Source organism: Sphaerodactylus townsendi, linkage group LG01 (assembly GCF_021028975.2).
Source record: "Sphaerodactylus townsendi isolate TG3544 linkage group LG01, MPM_Stown_v2.3, whole genome shotgun sequence".
Lineage (NCBI taxonomy): Eukaryota > Metazoa > Chordata > Lepidosauria > Squamata > Sphaerodactylidae > Sphaerodactylus > Sphaerodactylus townsendi.
The window spans coordinates 182,298,064-182,317,589 of NC_059425.1; the positions used below are offsets into that span (position 1 = coordinate 182,298,064).

At 46.0% G+C, this 19,526-nt stretch overlaps 1 protein-coding gene across 1 annotated transcript in view; it reads left to right on the forward strand.

The window, feature by feature from the left end:
* Nucleotides 1-19,526, forward strand: part of SPTLC3 (serine palmitoyltransferase long chain base subunit 3) — a 114,206-nt gene that overhangs the window by 47,790 nt on the left and 46,890 nt on the right. Inside the window, exons 5-6 of the mRNA XM_048510703.1 lie at nucleotides 9,299-9,423; nucleotides 13,336-13,429. Coding sequence (XP_048366660.1) covers nucleotides 9,299-9,423; nucleotides 13,336-13,429 — 219 coding nt within the window. The remainder of the gene's footprint in view (nucleotides 1-9,298; nucleotides 9,424-13,335; nucleotides 13,430-19,526) is intronic.

A 19,526-nucleotide genomic window follows, 5' to 3' on the forward strand; every position in this document is an offset into this window, starting at 1 on the left:
CACTTTCAATGCTCTTTGTGCAGAATAGCAAAATCCACTTGCAAACCGTTGTGAAACTGGATTGAAAATGCATTATTCTGCGTGTGCGGAAGGGGCCTAACCCTTGACCTACTGGCCAGAGCAACCATTAAGTTTGATGATAGCTGGAAGGAATTTAATCCTGATGGGGAGGTGGAATCGTTCACAGTCCTATGCTTCCAATCATCAAGCCATGGTTAAGAGATTATTGTTTTGCACCTTCTGGCCACCCTGTTGCAAAATCATATTTCTCTGAACACTCACATGAATATGTGAATCTACTTTAGGCTGAATCAGGTCGTTGGTCCGTCACGGTCTACTTTGAGTGGCCGTGGCTCTCAAGGGACTCTGGTCACGGTCTTTTGTGACACCTGCTAGCTGGGTATTTTTAACCTTGAAATGCTGAGGATGTTGTGCATGGTGAGCGGATGCCACAAGTCATAAAGAGTTTGTCGAATTAAGGCTACTGGGTTGGGGACCAACCCCCAGAACTCTAATTTGAGTTATGTGTAAAGACATGTTTGTAATAAGTACATGGGAACATTGGATATGTACAGCAGGTGCCCTTCTGTCCTTGACTCAGCTTGTATGGGGCCCGTCCTGTCTGCAAATGAATGACTTTGTCTAGGTCAGTCCTGTTCTTAAAAATTAACATCATGGCGTAGCTTGAGGGAGAAGTCAGTACGTTTGCTAAATTCTTTGAGGCACACTCATGTGGCCTGTCATAACACCCATTACCTGAAGGGCTCTGCAGAGAGTGGGACACTGCCCCAGACAAGTTGTTGAGATGGGTAGTGTTGTGACTGGATGGTTAACCTCCCCCCTCAAGTTTAGTGTGCTTCTTAATTGAGTGGTCCAACTAGATGCAATGGGGCAGCCATCCTTGGTTACTTACTTGGGCGCTATCCTCATAGATAGATTTGAGCATTAGCATGGCTTTATACATAACGGGAGTGTGAACTTATGGTCTACTTCTGCTATTGGAGCCAAGGAGTTTGGGCAATGGGGACCACTTGCTAGAAGCGCCCCCCACTTTTTTTTTTATTTGCTCACACATGTTGAATGGCAGGCAGTCCTCCTACTCAACCCATTTGTGGACATTAAGGGCTCAAGGTGGCCGTAGCACAACTTTGCAAAACAGATGGGTGACCTGTGAGGAAATGCTAAGGCTATTAAGGCTACTGGGTTGGGGAGCAACCACGGAACTCTCATCTGAGTTATGTGTAGAGACATGTTGATAATAAGGACATGGGGTTGCCGGATATGTACGATGTACTGCGTCTTCTCTCCTTGACTCAGCTAGTATGGGGCCCATCCTGCTACTGCAAATGAATGACTTTGTATAGGTCAGTCCTGTCCTAAAAATTAACATTATGGTGTAGCTTGAGGGAGAAGCCTGTACTCCTTCCAATATCCTCTCTCCTCCCTTGTCCTTTTTCTTGTGGTTCTTTCCCTTCTCTTCTGGCTCTAGTTGCCAGGTAGTGATTCCAGCCTCCAGGTGGGACCTGGGGATCTCCAGACTACAGAGATAGGTTCCCCTGGAGAAAACGGCTGATTTGGAGGGGGGGACTCTCTGGCATTGAATCCCATTGAGGACACTGTCCTCGCCAAGCTCCATCCCCAAAATTCCAGGAGAGACCTGGCAAGAGGCAACCCTATGGGAAGGAGGTCTCTGATTGAGTTGCTGTGGTAGAGATGAACAGAGTAGTTCATAAGAACATAAGAACTAGCCTTCTGGATCAGACCAGAGTCCATCTAGTCCAGCACTCTGCTCCTCGCAGTGGCCCACCAGGTGCCTTTGGGAGCTCACATGCAGGATGGGAAAGCAATGGCCTTCTGCTGCTGCTGCTGCTGCTCCCGAGCACCTGGTCTGCTAAGGCATTTGCAACCTCAGATCAAGAAGGATCAAGATTGGTAGCCATAGATTGACTTCTCCTCCATAAATCTGTCCAAGCCCTTTTTAAAGCTATCCAGGTTATTGGCCATCACCACCTCCTGTGGCAGCATATTCCAAACACCACTGCTTCGCCACTGCTTGCCTCTATGTAGCAACTCTAGCCTTCCTCGGTGGTCTCCCAGCCAAGTACTAACCAGGGCCGGCCCAGCTTAGCTTCCAAGAACCGATGAGCTTCCAAGGACAAGGCTAGCCTGGACCATCCAGATCACAGCACCGTTTATAGCATCCAGGTGTTCAGAAATGCTTTCAGCCCAAGAACCTCCCCCACATTCTGCTTGCTGGTTCCTTACGCAGCTGTGCCTGGAGAAAGGAGACAGATGCTCTGGTTGAAGATAATCCACCAGTGCTGTTTATTTTGGGCCTGTATGTAATTGCTCAATACCTGCACTGAAGTGCTGGCAGGCAACGTTGGTCCGCACAACATGGTTTGTGGTGACTCGACAGGCCACCTTAAGCTTGTGACGTCGTGCTTCGGCAAAGCCATGGGCTCTTGCTCCAGCTAGCTTCCCTTTAACTATTTGTAATCCGCCGCAGCAGCTGGATGGGCCCGGACGGGACTTTTCATTCCCAGCCAGGCTCGGCCCCAAGTCTCCCCACGATAACATCTGGTCGGGCTTCATAGTTTTGCTGAAATACCTCACCCACCTCCCACAGAGGTTCCACTCTAATTAGAACATGCCTAAGAAAGGGCTGGAGGTGTTGCGCATTCTAGTCAGTCAGGTTTTGCTTTTTGCAAAACTTAAAAGAGTCAGCCAGGACTCGTCGCCATGCCGATGGGGGCACGTGCTCACGTCGCTCGAAACGCATTCTTGGGAAATGGGGCAGCTGCGGCGATCAGCACTCTTCAGATGGGCAGAAGCAGAGTGTCGGACCTGACAGCTCTGTTTTCCTACCCTCCTAAAGGTGGTGAATGAAAATAATCCAGCGCTATTTCCTGCAGTTAATATTCAAGTGTTGAGATACTTATCCATCTGTCAAATAATAATGAGCGCATGAACACATGAAGCTGAATCAGATTCTTGGTCCGTCCATGGGCCTTTCCCCACTTACCTTAAGCCCCGTGCTACTTGAGGAGAGTAGTGCGGGGTCCCCCGGCACTCCCCACGAGAGGGGCGGCGACAGCGCAGCCGCCCCGATGCTGCTGCTGTCGCGCCCCTCAGCACGAGGCATCCCTGGCGCTCTTTCAAAGGGCGCCTTTTGATGACCCTGCGCAGAGTGTGGGGGACGCCCGGGTGCACGCCAGGGATGCCTCGCACTGGGAATTGCGGGCAGCAACCCTCGGAAAAAGGTAAGTGGGGAAAGGGCCCATGTCAGTATTGGCTGTTGTGGGTTTTTGGGACCGCGGCCTGATCGTTTTTGCTCCAAACGTTTCGCTGTGCATACGGCCAGCAACTGCGGAGGCCAACAATATGGGCTCCAGTAAAACAGGGAGCTATATAAACAGTATCGCTGAACCCAAAGAGGAGCCAATATAGGAAATACAAATGTAATCCCCGAGGAAACAAAACAAGGTGCCCACACACGAAGGGGGCTATAAAACAATATAAAGTAAATCAGGTCATCAAATGGTGTCGCACAAGTTAAAGAACACAATTTACGAAGCTCACATACGAGCTCACAAAAATGGAACGTTGGCTAGAGACAAAAACGTCTGTCAGAAATCTCTCTGAAAAAGTCAGACACGCGGTGCGTCGAACCCTTGTACAGGTGAACCCAACAGCTTCAAATCCAGGGACGTAATGCACCCAAGTAGGAAGACAGGAGAACGAGATTGCCAGTCATAATTTCCTTTTCATGGGGTCTTGTGCTCCCTTCTCCTTTCTGGAGATTCATAAACAGTTCAAAGCATGTATTTTCTCCTGCGGGTCAAGTCGCACCTGGCAAATTCTCCAGCTAGAGATTAAATCAAATTAAATTTCTATTTCCTATATTGGTTCCTGTGCGGGTTCAGTAATATTGTTTATATGATCTTCAGAGGAATGTCACATAAGAGGTTAAGAGCTCGTGTATCTAATCTGGAGGAACCGGGTTTGATTCCCAGCTCTGCCACCTGAGCTGTGGAGGCTTATCTGGGGAATTCAGATTAGCCTGTACACTCCCACACATGCCAGCTGGGTGACCTTGGGCTAGTCACAGCTTCTAGGAGCTCTCTCAGCCCCACCTACCTCACAGGGGGTTTGTTGTGAGGGGGGAAGGGCAAGGAGATTGTAAGCCCCTTTGAGTCTCCTGCAGGAGAGAAAGGGGGGATATAAATCCAAACTCTTCTTCTTCTCTGAAGATGCCAGCCACAGCAAAAACAACCAGACCATTGCCACACAGTCCGGCTGCACAGCCTGGAAAACCCATGACAGCCACCGGATTCTGTCCGTGAAAGCCTTCAACAATACAAGATCAGTATTGCCCACCCTGGCTGGCTGTGGTTCAGTGGCGGGATTCTGCAGGTTCGCACCACTTCGGCAGAACCGGTTGTTAAAGTGGTGCTTGTAAACAACCAATTGTTAAATTATTTGAATCCCACCACCGGAACTGGTTGTTAAATTATTTGAATCCCACCACTGCTGTGGTTCTGCAGGGTTTCAGTCGGAGGTCTCCCGTACTGCCTGACCCTTTTAGGTGGCAATACCTAGGACTGATCTTTGGGCTTTCTGCAGTCTGGTGGAATACATGACAATTCCCCATCTAGTAATGCTGTAGAACTCATTGTGATTCCCAACTTTGGTGCCAGTTATGGGTAGGATTATATGTCACATGTACTTCTGTGATTTATTTTCTTCCAAAATTATCAGGAGATGTGTTTTGTTTACAGGTTACAGACAGATCTTCGTCCAACACCTTTACCATTGCCCCATGCTGGCTCTCCCCAGTTTGTTTGGGGATCATTAAATGAGCACACAGGCAAATAAAGTTTGTTCTCCCATCCATCTGAACATTTTGCCTCGCTTCTCCATTCCAGCTAACTATTTACATCTCCTATATGATCCCAACCTGAGACGTGCTGTTTCCTTGGCCAGATGCAATGTTCTCCCATGTACTAGACGATATAATAGAGAGTGTCATATTTCATCTATTGATAGAACTTGCCGCCGTAACCTTGGTCTCGAGGAAACTGTTCACCATGTTCTCCATTATTCTCCCCTATATGAAGCCGAGCGGGGAAATTTCCTCAGTCCTCTTATGGCTGGATTAGGCAACACTGCAGATGCTGCCGAAACTCTGTTCCTGTTAGACAGCAACTCTACTGCCACTCTTGAACCAACTGCCAGATTTCTGTGCGCTGTCATTATGATACGTTCCCAAATGCTTACTAATTTTAATTCAACGGTTTAATATTTTAGTTTCTTTATGCTGCATGTCTAAACAGATTTTTAAATTAATTAAATTTCCATTGAATAACAGATATGCCATTAAAGGTCTCATTTCATTTCATTAAATGAGCATAAACTGCCACTCACACAGTCAGGAGTTCAAGCCCCCTGTGGGTCAGATACCCTGGCAGCTGGCTCATGGTCAACTCAGCCATCCATCCATTCCTTGGTCAGTAAATGAGTACCTAGCACATCGCTAGGGGGTAAAGAATAGCCGGGGAAAGCAATGGCAAGCTACCCCACAAAGAGGCTTGCCTATAAGATCACTGCTCGCAGTGGTACCCCAGGGTCAGACACGACTGAAGGGGAAAATTTACCTTTAAATGAACAACTCACAGTTTAGCACACAGTTGTTCTGCTGGGATTTGAAAATGGCATTTAAAGATCATCCTTACGTAGTTCTTTACCTGCTTGCTTCACCTCACACAGTTACCTGCCTTTTGAAACCTGAAGACTGAAAAAAAACCTCACTTTTTTGCCTCTGTAAACAACCACTCCAAAAATTGGAAATTTTCTCTAGCTATGGGTGTGGGGGGTTTCAGTGGGGGAAAACCGTGGAAAAGCACTGGGGAAATTAGCATGGCGCTAGACCAGCAGTTCTCAACCTGGGGGTCGGGATCCCTTTGGGGGTCGAACGACCCTTTCACAGGGGTCGCCTAAGACTCTCTGTTCTCCATCTGTAAAATAAATGTTAGGGTTGGGGGTCACCACAACATGAGGAACTGTATTAAAGGGTCGTGGCATTAGGAAGGTTGAGAACTACTGTGCTAGATGTTATGTATATTTCTGTCCTAATTAGATATGTAACATTTTGAATAATTTTGAAGGTTTGGAAGGAGAAGGGATAGAAACATTGGGGGAAATGTTGAACTTATCCAATTTTAAACTTATTCATGTGCGTGTAAAATGACATCAAGTTAAGAGGTGACATGATATTTAGACATTTGAAGGGATGTCATGTTGGTGAGGGAGCAAGCTTGTTTTCTGCTGCTCCAGAGACTAGGACCAGGAGTCATGGGTTCAAGGTGGAGGAAAAGAGATTTCACCTAAACATCAGGAAAAACTTCCTGACAGCAAGGGCTGTTTGACAGTGGAATGCACTACCCCACAGTACAATGGTCCTGAGGGGCATTGGTGAGTTCCGCAGGGCCTGCAAGACTGAGCTCTTCTGCCAGGCGTTGATATCTTGCCAGCCGGCCTGATCGGAACATCATGACCTCCCTTGGGCGCCTACTATTATTATGGGGTTTTTATCGCCATCTTTTATAATTTTCATGTTTGCTGCTGTAGTTTTAATCGATGTGGTTGTTATATTGTTTTAATATGTTTTATACGATGCTTGCCGCCCTGAGCCCTATTGGGAAGGGCGGGCTATAAATAAAAAAATAAAAATAATGGAGTCTCCTTCTTTGGAGGTTTTTAAAGAGAGGCTGGATGGCCATCTGTCAAGAGTGCTTTGATTGTGTGTTCCTGCATGGCGGGGGGCTGGACTTTATGGCCCTTGGGGTCTCTTCCAACTCTGTGATTCTGTGATTCTAAGTCACTGGACCCTCCTGATGAATTTGTCAATCCTATATATGTGAATGTGTGTATAGGCATACACAGTAAAATGCTTTGCCCCATTATGGTAGATTTCACAGCTGCTAGATCTTTAGCTGGTTGTTGGCCTTCATTACAATTCGAGCCTCACCCAGAGGCCTAGGAAGTTGTAATGTATCGGCGTAGTATTCGTGCGGATCCCAGCAGGGCTGCCTTCTGAATTTGACAGATGTTAATTTTGTCAATTCGAAGATGTTTCAAGTGCTGCCCTAGTGTTTTCAGGATGGCGCCCAGTGTGCCGATTACCACTGGGACGACCTCAGCTGGTTTGTGCCATAGGCGCTAAAGCTCGATTTTCAAATCATGGTATCTAGTGACCTTCTTGGGTTCTTTTTCAATGACCCTGCTGTCACCAGGGACTGCTATGTCGATGATGGTCACTTTCTTGTCCTCGATCACGGTGATGTCTGGTGTATTGTGTTTCAACACTTTGTCCGTTTGGATTTGAAAGTCTCACAGGATCTTGACTATTTATTGTTTGTTTTTATTATTATTATTATTATTATTATTATTATTATTATTATTATTATTATTATTATTATTATTATTATTATTGGATATTCAGCGTGAAGGGGTCTTCTCCTGGGTGGTTGTAGGCCATCTTGGCCCTCCCTGTTCTCGTTCTTCTCCGGTAATGCGTTTCATACCTAAAATTGCAAGGTTAACATTCCAAGATAGAGTTTCACAGCCTGTGAGAATTCCTTTGAGCTTTGGTCCCTTCCAGAGTTGTTAGGTTAGGTTTGTTTTTTCAGCATGTTATTGTGTGTTTGGTTGTGGTTCCATTGTTCTTGTCTCATTGTTGTGAGTCTGATCCTCTGCTAGTCAGATACTGGGGCAAGACGGCTTCGACCAGCCTACAGGAAGTGACCAAAGTATACTACTACTACTACTACTACTACTACTACTACTACTACTACTACTACTACTACTACTACTACTACTACTACTACTACTACTACTTGCCATCAAGTCACAACTGACTTACGGCAACCCTGTGGGTTTTCAAGGCATGAGATGTTCGGAGGTGGTTTGCCATTGTCTGCGTTCACATCACGTCCCCCCCCGCCCCCCCGGGATTCCTTGGAGCTCTCCCATCTGTGTACTTGCCAGGGTCGAGGGTGAGAGAGTATGACTGGCCCAAGGTCACCCAGCAAGCTTCCAATGCACAAGTAGGGGACACAAACCTGGATTTCCCAGATCCTAGTCCAACACCTTCACCACGGCACCATGCTGGCTCTCCCCAATTTGTTCGGGGATCATTAGCACACAATTGTTCTGCTGGGATTTGAAAGTGTCATTTAAAGATCATCCTAATGTCATTCTTTGCCGGCTGGCTTCACCTCGCAGTTACCTGCCTTTTGAAACCTGAAGACTGGGGTCCCCAGTGTAGCACTCATTGGCACCATGGTGCTCATAGGCACCTTTCCTGGTGCCCAGCAAGTATTTTTAGAACATGGGAATAATCAGGAGCAGTTTCTGCCCAGTCAGGCTTCTGAGAGGTCATGGGAGATCTGAGTGGCTGACCAGATTCATGTATCAGCACTGTGTGGTTGCAGGTAAGCTTGTGCTTGAAAATATTTGTAAACAGTATGTTCATTTTTAGAAGAAGAGTTTGGATTTACACCCTACCTTTGTCTCCTATAAGGAGACTCAAGGCAGCTCACAAACTCCTCTCTCTTCTTTTCCCCAGGGCAGACATCTTGTAAGGTAGGTGGGGCTAAGAGAATTCAAAGAGAACTATAAGAACATAAGAACAAGCCTGCTGGATCAGACCAGAGTCCATCTAGTCCAGCACTCAGCTACTCGCAGTGGCCCACCAGGTGCCTTTGGGAGCTCACATGCAGGATGTGAAAGCAAGGGCCTTCTGCTGCTGCTGCTGCTGCTCCCGAGCACCCGGTCTGCTAAGGCATTTGCAATCTCAGATCAAGGAGGATCAAGATTGATAGCCATAGATCGACTTCTCCTCCATAAATCTGTCCAAGCCCCTTTTAAAGCTATGACTAGCAGGCTTCGTGTGGCGGAGCGAGGAAGCAGCACAGTTCTCCAGATAATGTGGAGGAGTGGGGAATCAAATTGCTCCTGTTAATCAGAGTTTCTGCCTTAAATGTTACTATGAAGGTCATGCATGATCTTGCTTCCTGAGATTTTGTGGTAGTCTCCTGCAGCAGCCATTTTATGGTTGGCTGCACCTGCTGTGGCAGCTATTTTGTGGTGGGGCTCGCCAGCCTGTGTCAGAATTCCAGATGTGCCCACAGGTTCAAAAGAATTAGGGACTCCCCCTGTAGGGGCTCTGCTTTCCTTGCCGATTTTTGGCTTCTGAGGAAAATGTGAAAACTGCTTTTTAATTTATTTGAAACAGGCAACCTGGACAAACACGTGGAACTTGAAAATCTGGTGGCACGGTTCCTTGGTGTTGAAGCAGCTATGACATTTGGCATGGGCTTTGCTACGAATTCTACGAATATTCCAGCATTGGTTGGAAAGGTAAGAAAACATCTTGGTCAGTGGCATGCCTTTCTCTTGCTATAGAGACATTCTCAGGGGGTCTGTTTTTGTTCCAGGAAGGCAGATTGGCCGGGGGTGGGGGAAGGATCATTTGGTAAGATGAGTTGAGGGTTGGTAGCCATCTCTAAATAGACACTGCTGTCTAGGCTTCACCGGTCATGATGTATTGTATCCCCACTACCACACAACAGGGCTGCCAAGAAGAGTGGGAACTGGGGGGGATAAAATTCATTGAGCTGGAGGGTCTCTGAACCCAGCCTCATGGTGGACGTGATGCAGTTCTGTCTGCAGCCATTAGAGGCACCAGGGAAGTACGAGCACAGTAAAAGATTCTCTGAGGTCCCTTCCGCACATGCAGAGCAATGCATTTTCAATCCACTTTCACAATTGTTTGCAAGTGGATTGTGCTATTCTGCACAGTAAAATCTAGTTACAAAGTTCATTGAAAGTAGATTGAAAGTGCATTATTCTGCATGTGCGGAAGGGACCTCAGAGAACCCAGAGTCAGGTAGTCTACCAAGACTAAAGCCAATGTACCTAACAGATCTTGCATTGCAGCAAGATTGGAGCAACCTTTCCCTCCCTTTCCTTAATTTCTCTCCCTCTTATCCACGCTTTTCTCAATTTTTTGTCTCTCCCGCCACTTAATTTTTTTCCCATGTCTTCCCCTTCCCCTGAATTTTTAAGTCTTGGTCTCAGTGTCTTCTCATCCCTATTCTGCTTGACACCTTAGAATATACTCAGAATGTACTTGATAGTAATTGTGAGGGGGGAAAGGCAAGGAGATTGTAAGCCCCTTTGGGTCTCCTACAGGAGAGAAAGGGGGGATATAAATCCAAACTCTTCTTCTTCTTCTACATAGCAAACCTTTGTTAATGAACAGCAGCAGAGGAGTTCCTATTTCCTCAACACCTAACATAGTAGTGAGAAGTTCATTCCCCAGTCCTTCACCCTTTACACGCAGGACAGTGGAATATTAACCTGTTTATTGGTTATACCGTGTTTCCTTGAAAATAAGACAGGGTCTTATTTTAATTTTGGCTCCAAAAGACGCGTTAGGGCTCCAAAAGACGCATTAGATCAGCTGCACCGGGGAATCTGCCACTAGGGCATATTTTTGGAATAGGGCTTATATTTCAAGCATCCTCCAAAAATCCCGAAAAATCGTGCTAGGGCTTGTTTTTCGGGATAGGTCTTATTTTCAGGGTGAAACAGAAGTTAGAACACCCAGTTGGGGCCACGAGCTGTTGTTATTATTATTAATATCATGTTGCTGGGAAGTTCTAGCAGCCCTTCCTAAATGTAGCAAGCGGCATAATCATTTTAACGTCAGCAAATTTAATCTCAGCAGTCTCAGCACGTCTCGTCCAGCCCCACGACATGACCCGGTTTGCCCCTGCTTTGGTGCGAGGGAAAATTGCAAGGGTGGCGACCTTGAAACAGATTTCTTACTGATTTACATAACTAAAAAACTCTTGTGACATGAAGCTTGGGAACCGGAGCCCACTTCATCAGATGTGAGATGTGTTTCCCACATTGGTAGTCATATATATAAATGTATGCGCAAATTCAACCCATGGGTTATAGAGAGTAATATTGAGAGGTACAAGCTGCGCAAATGGAATCAATTTGGAGGACATTTGCAGGCACAGCTTGATTGGAAAGAGGGAGAAAGACTGCTCCTCGTTTTTTTCACATAATTGGGATGGCTGCAAGGTGCTCACAATATTAACCCTAACTTGAGTACTGAATGCTTCGTTCTTCCACCTGCCAACAGGGTTGCTGCAGGACCTGTCGAAACAACAGTAATAGAAACAGAAACAGAAAGCCTTTATTGGCATGTTAAAAGAACACCGCAGCTACAAAACAAACCAATACAGCAAAAGCAACAGTAATAGTTATCATATGGGAGGAGGGGGTTAATTCTAGGCAAAATTAAATTATGGTTCTCCTGTCCTCCATTTCATCCTTACAACAACCCTGTGAGGTAGGTCTGGCAGAGAGAGCATCACTCAGCAACCTTGCATGAAGGACTGGGGATCTGAGTATTACATGTTGCCAATCGTGAACATAACCTGATCCACAGTGTCTCAATCCCCTCTATTTTTGACACTGTGCCTTCCATTGTCATTCCGGGGTTGCTGACCAGTTATCAAACATCCAGTATTATTTTCTGTTGTGTTGTGCCTGCCACAAACAGAAACCTTGAGCTTCATTGCAAATATCGCGGGGGGGGGGGGGGGGTGTTGTTTTGAGATAACCTGGGGCAGGATAATCAACAACAACCCCAACCCCCATGCAGCTGGGCCACAGATTTCATGGGCACAGATTGCCAAACAGAGGCTCATTCCGCACATGCAGAATAATGCACTTTCAAACTGTTTTCAGTGCTCTTTAAAGCTGCACGGAATAGCAAAATCCACTTGCAAACAGTTGTGAAAGTGGTTTGAAAACGCATTATTTTGCGTGTGCGGAAGGGGCCAGAGGGAAGGAGGGACAGCTGAAGATCAGGGCTGGAGAGAAGCAGGTTGACTACTGAGTGGGAAGGAGAGAAGGAAGCAGGAAAGGGGGAGGGGCTTTGGGGGCTTTCAGGATAGAAGAGATGGTTGGGGAGGGGAAAACCAGATGCATTTGCAAGTCCTCACATATCTCCTGCTTGTAATATCTTATTCTGACATAGAACATGGATCAAAAAATCCACATCGTGGGTAAACAGGGTACTTATCTTCAAGCCTAGGGGAAGCCCGTGAGAAGGGTAGCTAGGAAAGAAGAGGAGCTCCAGGAATGGCCAAGACGAGACAAAGGCCCCTTCCGCACGGGCCGATAACCCTGGGCTACGGACGATGAAAAACCCATTTTGGGGGGAACTTCGCACGGATCCTGCCCCTAAAGTGAGGCTGCCCTGTGTTAAATCCCCCGAACCCGGTTTGTAGAGAATCACACTATCCACGATTCTTCTTTAAAAACCTGGGTCGCAGCCGCTCGCAAGCGAACGACTGGGCAGGAGGTGCTTTAATCAGCCACGCTTTCCTGTTTTGTTTATTTCCCACCTCACAGCTGTGAGCCACGCAGGGTGACAGGGACATCAGCATGGCTGTAGGGGGTCTATTTTTGCCTGCCCACATAGCTACGCAGCGGAGGGAGGTAAAAAAAAGATGTGTCTCTGTGCGAAGGTGCAACAGCAACCCGAATTGTTTCTGCAGGCTCCAGTCGCTGCCTGCACAGAGGCATGCGAACGCAAAAACAGAAGAGCGGGTTCCTTTATCCCAACTGCAACCCGCTCTACCTGTGCTGTGTGGAAGGAGCCAAAGACAAAAAGCAAGAGGGACAGTGAGGACATAACAGAGGCGTAGCAAGGGGGGGAAAGCGCTCAGTGCATTGGTGCGTCCTCCGCCCACCTCCTGCCCCAGAACGCCCTTGCCGTAGCCCCACAGGGACGCATGCCTGGTGTGTCACGCCCCCTCCCTCCCCCTTGGAGCTACCCCTCTGGGACATTAGAGTCCTTCTGCCAAGTCTTTCAGAATCCCCGGGGGTTATTAAATGTCTCTGTGGACAATATCAGCAATCAAGAACATCAGACAGGGAACAGGCCATCTGATAACATCAACAGTGTCTACTTGCAGATTTCATTGTAATAGCTGCATTGTGGAGGGGCTAGGGTTCAGTGATAGAGCGTCTGATTGGCAAGCAGAAGGTCCCAGGGTTCTATCCTCGGGCTTTCCTGACAAAAGAACCAGGCAATTGGCCTCTCCCTCGGAGACTTCTGCAGGCCTCTACCGGTCTGATGGATCTTGATGGACTGATGGTCTGATCAGTATCGGGCATATGGATACAATCAAGTGGATTTGCCCTGCCTCTTCTAACTCGTACTTTATTTACACTCTCCCTCAGGGTTGTCTCATTTTAAGTGATGAGTTGAACCACGCTTCTCTTGTTCTTGGCGCGAGGCTTTCAGGGGCTACGATCAGAGTCTTCAAACACAACAGTGAGTATTAATGCCAAGTATGCTGGGTCAATGTGCATATTTGAGCAGGGTCTTCATTTGCCAGCTGCAATGTGCATATATGAGCAGGGTCTTCATTTGCCAGCTAAGAGACAATGTGGTGTAGAGGTTAAGAACAGGTGGACTCCAATACAGAGAACTGGGTTTGATTCCCCGCTCCTCCACATAAGCAGCAGACTCTCGTCTGGTGAACCGGGTTTGTTTCCCCGGTCCTGCACATGAAGCCTACTGGGTGACCTTGGGTCAGTCACAGATCTCTCAGAACTCTCTCAGCTCCTCCTACCTCACGAGGTGTCTATTGTGGGCAGAGGATGGGAAAGAGTTTGTAAGCTGCTTTGAGACTCCTTACGGTTGAGAAAAGCCGGTTATAAATCCAAATTCTTCTTCTTCCTTTTGCTCTTGCTCTTTCGTTCCTCCTTCAGCAGCGGCGTAGGAGGTTAAGAGCTCATGTATCTAATCTGGAGGAACCGGGTTTGATTCCCCGCTCTGCTGCCTGAGCTGTGGAGGCTTATCTGGGGAATTCAGATTAGCCTGTGCACTCCCACACATGCCAGCTGGGTGACCTTGGGCTAGGCACAGCTTCTCGGAGCTCTCTCAGCCCCACCTACCTCACAGGGTGTTTGTTGTGAGGGGGGAAGGGCAAGGAGATTGTAAGCCCCTTTGAGTCTCCTGCAGGAGAGAAAGGGGGGATATAAATCCAAACTCCTCTTCTTCTTCTTCTTCTCCTCCTCCTCCTCCTCCTCCTCCTCCTCCTCCTCCTCCATGGCTGCCTTTCCCAGTCTTAATTTCCTTCTGATTCCTTGATTGCAGTCTCCCTTTTGGTTGATGACTGAGCCAAGGAGTAGAAAATCTTGAACCATTTCAGTTTCCTCAGCGTCAGCCTTGAAGTTGTGTAATTTCCCAGTAGTGATTACTCTCGTCTTCTTGATGTTCAGCTGTTTTCCTGCTTTGGCAACGCCTTCTTGAACCTTCAACAGTAGTTATTGCAAGTCTGCCAGCAATGAGGTGTCATCTGCATATCTCAAGCTATTAATGTTTCTTCCACCTTCTAAATTTAATATAGATTTTCTGATGATGCGTTCTGCATACAGATTGAACAGATAGGGAGATAAAAGGCATCCTTATCTGACACCTTGGTCAACTGGAAACCATTCTGTTTCTGCATACTCTATCCTAACAATAGCTTCTTGTCCATAGTATAGATTGGACATTAAAACAGTCAGATGCTGTTGCATACACATTTCTTTTAGAACCAGCCGTAGCTTTTCATGAGCATATATATGCAGGGAAAGTGTAGATTTGTTTGTTTGTTTGTTTGTTTGTTTGTTTGTTTGTTTGTTTGTTTGTTTGTTTGTTTGTTTGTTGATTGATTGATTGATTGATTGATTGATTGATTGATTGATTGATTGATTGATTGATTGATTGATTGATTGATTGATTGATTGATTGATTGATTGATTGATTGAGCTTGATAGACCACCCAACCCCCAAAGGGCTCTGGGCGGTGTACAATGAGACATAAAACATTAAAACTCATTAAAATACATTGTAGCAGCAATTTCAAAAATCACAGATAAAAATACATCCACAGATAAAGGATTTACGTCCTTTAGAGCCCATGAATTCTCACTTAGCTGCCTTTTGTTTTTCTTTTTGCTTGTGAGAAATTAAAAGGGAAATCTGGATTTATTTAGTTATTTATATCCTTTATAGCCCACCTTTATATCCTTTATAGCCCACCTTTCTCTCAAATTCAAGGTGAATTGAGTGAGAGAGAGATTCACCTTGAGTCTCTGAGAAAAAGGTGGACTGTAAAGGATATAAATAACTTCATAAATTCACATTTCCCCTCTCATTTCTCACAAGCAAAAAAACAAAAGGCAGTTATGTGAAAATTCGTAGGGTGAAGCCATGGCTTTTGAAAGTCTCAGGTGAAACTTGAATTCAACATACACTGGACCTTTTCATACAAAATGTACATACTGTTGAATGTGAAATTTTGACAGAGTTGATGTGTATATTGGATGTGGGAGCCGCTTGGCCACAAACGAACGTCTATACAACAGTGGCATAGGGGTTAAGAGCAGGCGCACTCTAATCTGAAGAATCGGGTTTGATTCCCCATTCTGCCACTTGAGCTGTGGAGGCTTATCTGGTGAACTAGATTAGCCTGTGCACTCCAGCACATGCCAGCTGGGTGACCTTGGGCTTGTAGTAGCTCTACGGAGTTCTCTCTACCCCACCCACCTCGCAGGGTGTTGTGGGGGGAAGAAGGGAAAGGAGATTGTAAGCCCCCTTGAGTCTCCTACAGGAGAGAAAGGGGGAATATAAATCCAAACTACACCCCCACCCCCACCTCCTCCTCCTCCTCCCCCTCTTCTTCTTCTTCTTCTTCTTCTTCTTCTTCTTCTTCTTCTTCTTCTTCTTCTTCTTCTTCTTCTTCTTCTTCTTCTTCTTCTTCTTCTTCTTCTTCTTCTTCTTCTTCTTCCTCTATGCTGTGCTTCCAGGGTGACAATGCAAAAACTGCCTCCCCCACCCCCCTTTACAGGGTTTCTTTCTACAGGAACAAAAAATGCTTTCCTTGCTTTCACACACTCTTATCTTATCTGAGCTTTCTCTGGTAGATTTCATTCTGAGGCATACATAAGCTTTAAAACACCGAGGACAATACCTTTTTTATTCCCTCAGACATTGATAAGTGTATTCTGTAGAATGGGGTACGATCGGTTGATCATGGAATTCGATCTCTGGAACCCTCTTGTTCACTCTCAGCTCCCTGAGGAATTTCATGATTAAAACTGTCTATGTCAGTGATGGCGAACCTTGGCACGGGTGCCAGAGGTGGCACTCAGAGCCCTCTCTGTGGGCACGTGCAAACAAGTGCCCCCCTCCACACATCTAGGCTGGCTTGGGCCACTGGGCTTGATTATTAGCATTAAACCTAAGACCTAGTTTTGGGGAAGCAGTGTAGGTAACCCTGTTAAGCACTGTTAAACCCACTGATTTTCATGTGAAGAACTAAAGCAAGATCCTTTACCTGGGAGTAAGCTCGGTTGCTGGCAATGGGGCTTGCTTCTGAGTAAACCCTCCTAGGGTCATGATTCACCCATTGGAAGAGTTGCATGGTTGCTTCAAAGCAAAGCCACCGACTACCACCAAGATTACTCCTGAGTAAAGCATGCCTCGGAGCCAACTGTTTTTTCTAAACTAAAACCTCAGTATTCAGGTTAAATTGCAGGGGTTGACACTTTGCGATAAATAAGTGAGTTTTGGGTTGCAATTTGGGCACTTGGCCTCAAAAAGGTTCGCCATCACTAGTCTATGTCATGATAGGATGGGGACAGAATGGAGCAGGTGCAGAGGAAAGCGAGGTGGATCATCAGGGGCCTGAAGACCAAGGCCTACGAGGAGAGGCTGAGGGACTTGGGAATGTTCAGTCTGGAGAAGAGGAGGTCTAGGGGAAACATGATTGCTCTCATAAAGTATTTGAAGGGCTGTCCCTTAGAAGAGGGCAGGGAGCTGTTCCTGTTGGCAGCAGAGGGCAGGACTCGCAATAATTGGTTTAAATTACAGGCAGAATATTATTTTTTTTTACAGTAAGAGCTGTTCAGCAGTGGGATCGGCTGCCTAGAGAGGTGGTGAGCTCCCCCACTCTGACAGTCTTCAAGCAGTGGCTGGACAAATGCTTGTCAGGGATGCTCTAGACCATAGGTGTCAAACTGGCGGTTCTCCAGATGTTATGGACTACAGTTCCCATCATCCCCTGCCAGCATCATGCTGACAGGGGATGATGGGAACTGTAGTCCATAACATCTGGAGAACCGCCAGTTTGACCCCTGTGCTCTAGACTGATTCTGCATTGAGTAGTGAATTGGACTAAGTAGCTTCTATGGCCCTTCCAGTTCTATGATTCTAGGTCTGTCTTTGTCACTTGTGGCTGAAGAAGACTTAAGGTCCAAACTTACCCGGGTTAACACCACTATTTGATGTTTACATGTGGCCAGCTTATCTCCTGACGTGGAATCCATCTGAACATCTGGCAATTGGAGTACTTCCAGCTTTTGATATTTGTTCATACTTATGTATGGCCAGTTTATCTCATGATATAGTATCCAGGTGAGATCTAGCAACTGGAGTACTTCAAGTCTCTATCAGTCAGAGCAATAAGCAGCCGACTGTTTGGATATTCCAATGTTTTTGATGAAGGACAAGCATTCATTTCACCTCATTTGACTTAATTCCTTGAGGTCTGCTTGCTGCTTACTACTGATTTGCAAGGATTTTCACTGAGAGATATTATTTATACAGAGGCTCATTATCTTTCATGTATATTCTGGGATCCCTTTTCTGTTTGTTATATGCTGTTCATGTATTGTTTGTGTTATTCGTGTATTGTATTTTCTACTGTTGATATTTGGTCTATTTGGCACAGTACTTTTAATCATTTCTATTAAAGGTTATATTTTTAATGCTGTTTTTTTTTTAGCCATGCAGCGTAATTGCAATTCATACTGTCTCTGGCTCATTCTTTACACTGAGAACTGTGACTAGCCCAAGGTCACCCAGCAGGCTTCACGTGCAGGAGCAGGGAAACAAATCCAGTTCACCAGATAAGAGTCCCGAGCTCATGTGAAGAAGTGGGGAATCAAACCTGGTTCACCAGATTAGAGTCCACCGCTGTTAACCACTCCACCACACTGGTTGGAATATCATCTTAAAATATATAAAAACAAAGTCAGTTGATTCTTGCTACTTTTATCATAGTCAAGTATATTTTAAAATCATAGAATCAAAGAATCATAGAGTTGGAAGAGACCTTAAGAGCCATCAAGTCCAACCCCCTGCAATGCAGGAACACCCAATCAAAGCACTCCCGACATATGCTGATCCAGCCTTTGTTTAAAAACCTCCAAAGACGGAGACTCCACCACTCTCCGAGGCAATGAATTCCACTGTCGATCAGCCCTGACAGTCAGGAAGTTCTTCCTAATGTTTAGGTGGAATCTCTTTTCCTTCACCTTGAATCCATTACTCCGTGTCCTAGTCTCTGAGGCCGCAGAAAACAAGCTTGCTCCCTCTTCGACATGACATCCCTTCAAATATTTAAACATGGTTATCATGCCACCCCTTAACCTTTGCTTCTCCAGACTAAACATCCCCAGCTCCCTAAGCCTCTCTTCGTAGGGCATGGACTCCAGACCCTTTAACATTTTGGTTGCCCTCCTCTGGATCCGCTCCACCCGGTCAATATCCCTCCTGAACTGCTGTGCCCAGAACTGTACATAATATTCCAGGTGAGATCTAACCAATGCAGAATAGAGAGGTACAATTACATCCCTCGATCTTGACACTATACTCCTATTGATACAACCCACATCTGATTCTCTGCTGGCCCTCAACCACTGCACCCCATCTTTGAACTGTTATCTTCACTTCTTTATTTACATTATTCTATCCTTAGATGCTTCTCAAATCTTGCCCCACTCCTCACCATTATTTATGGAAATGGATTACACTGTTTTTAATCTACTAAAGGCCATGTTGGATGGGAGACTACCAAGGAATGCCAGGGTCCTTGTGTAGAAAAAAAGCAATGGCAAACCATCCCTGTTGATCACCTGCCTTGAAAATCCTTCAGGAGTACCATAAGTCGGCTGCAAATGTTAACATGTTGGAAGACAGTTAGTCAGACCTAATTGAGAGTCTAATTACTGCAATTACATCAATAATAAAGTTTTCTCAACATACGGCCCATACTTGTAATGCGCTCCAACTAATTAGCGTAACATTGGTTCTATGCCTACGGAGTATTTAAATGGTTAGTATCAGGTTTCAGATTCGATCAATGACCTACTTTTTATCACGGACCAAACATAAGACGCGTGGACGCAGTCAAAGAAGCCCCGGCCCTCAGTTTGCAATACCTGAGCAAGGCTGTTCATGATAGGATGTTTTGGAGGACATGATTCATAGGGTTGCCGTGACTCAGAAGTGACTTGAAGGCACTTAACACACACACTTCCTCTGATACACTACAAAGTAGCTGTCCCTGATTCTGCCTGATGAAGTTGCTGCATAC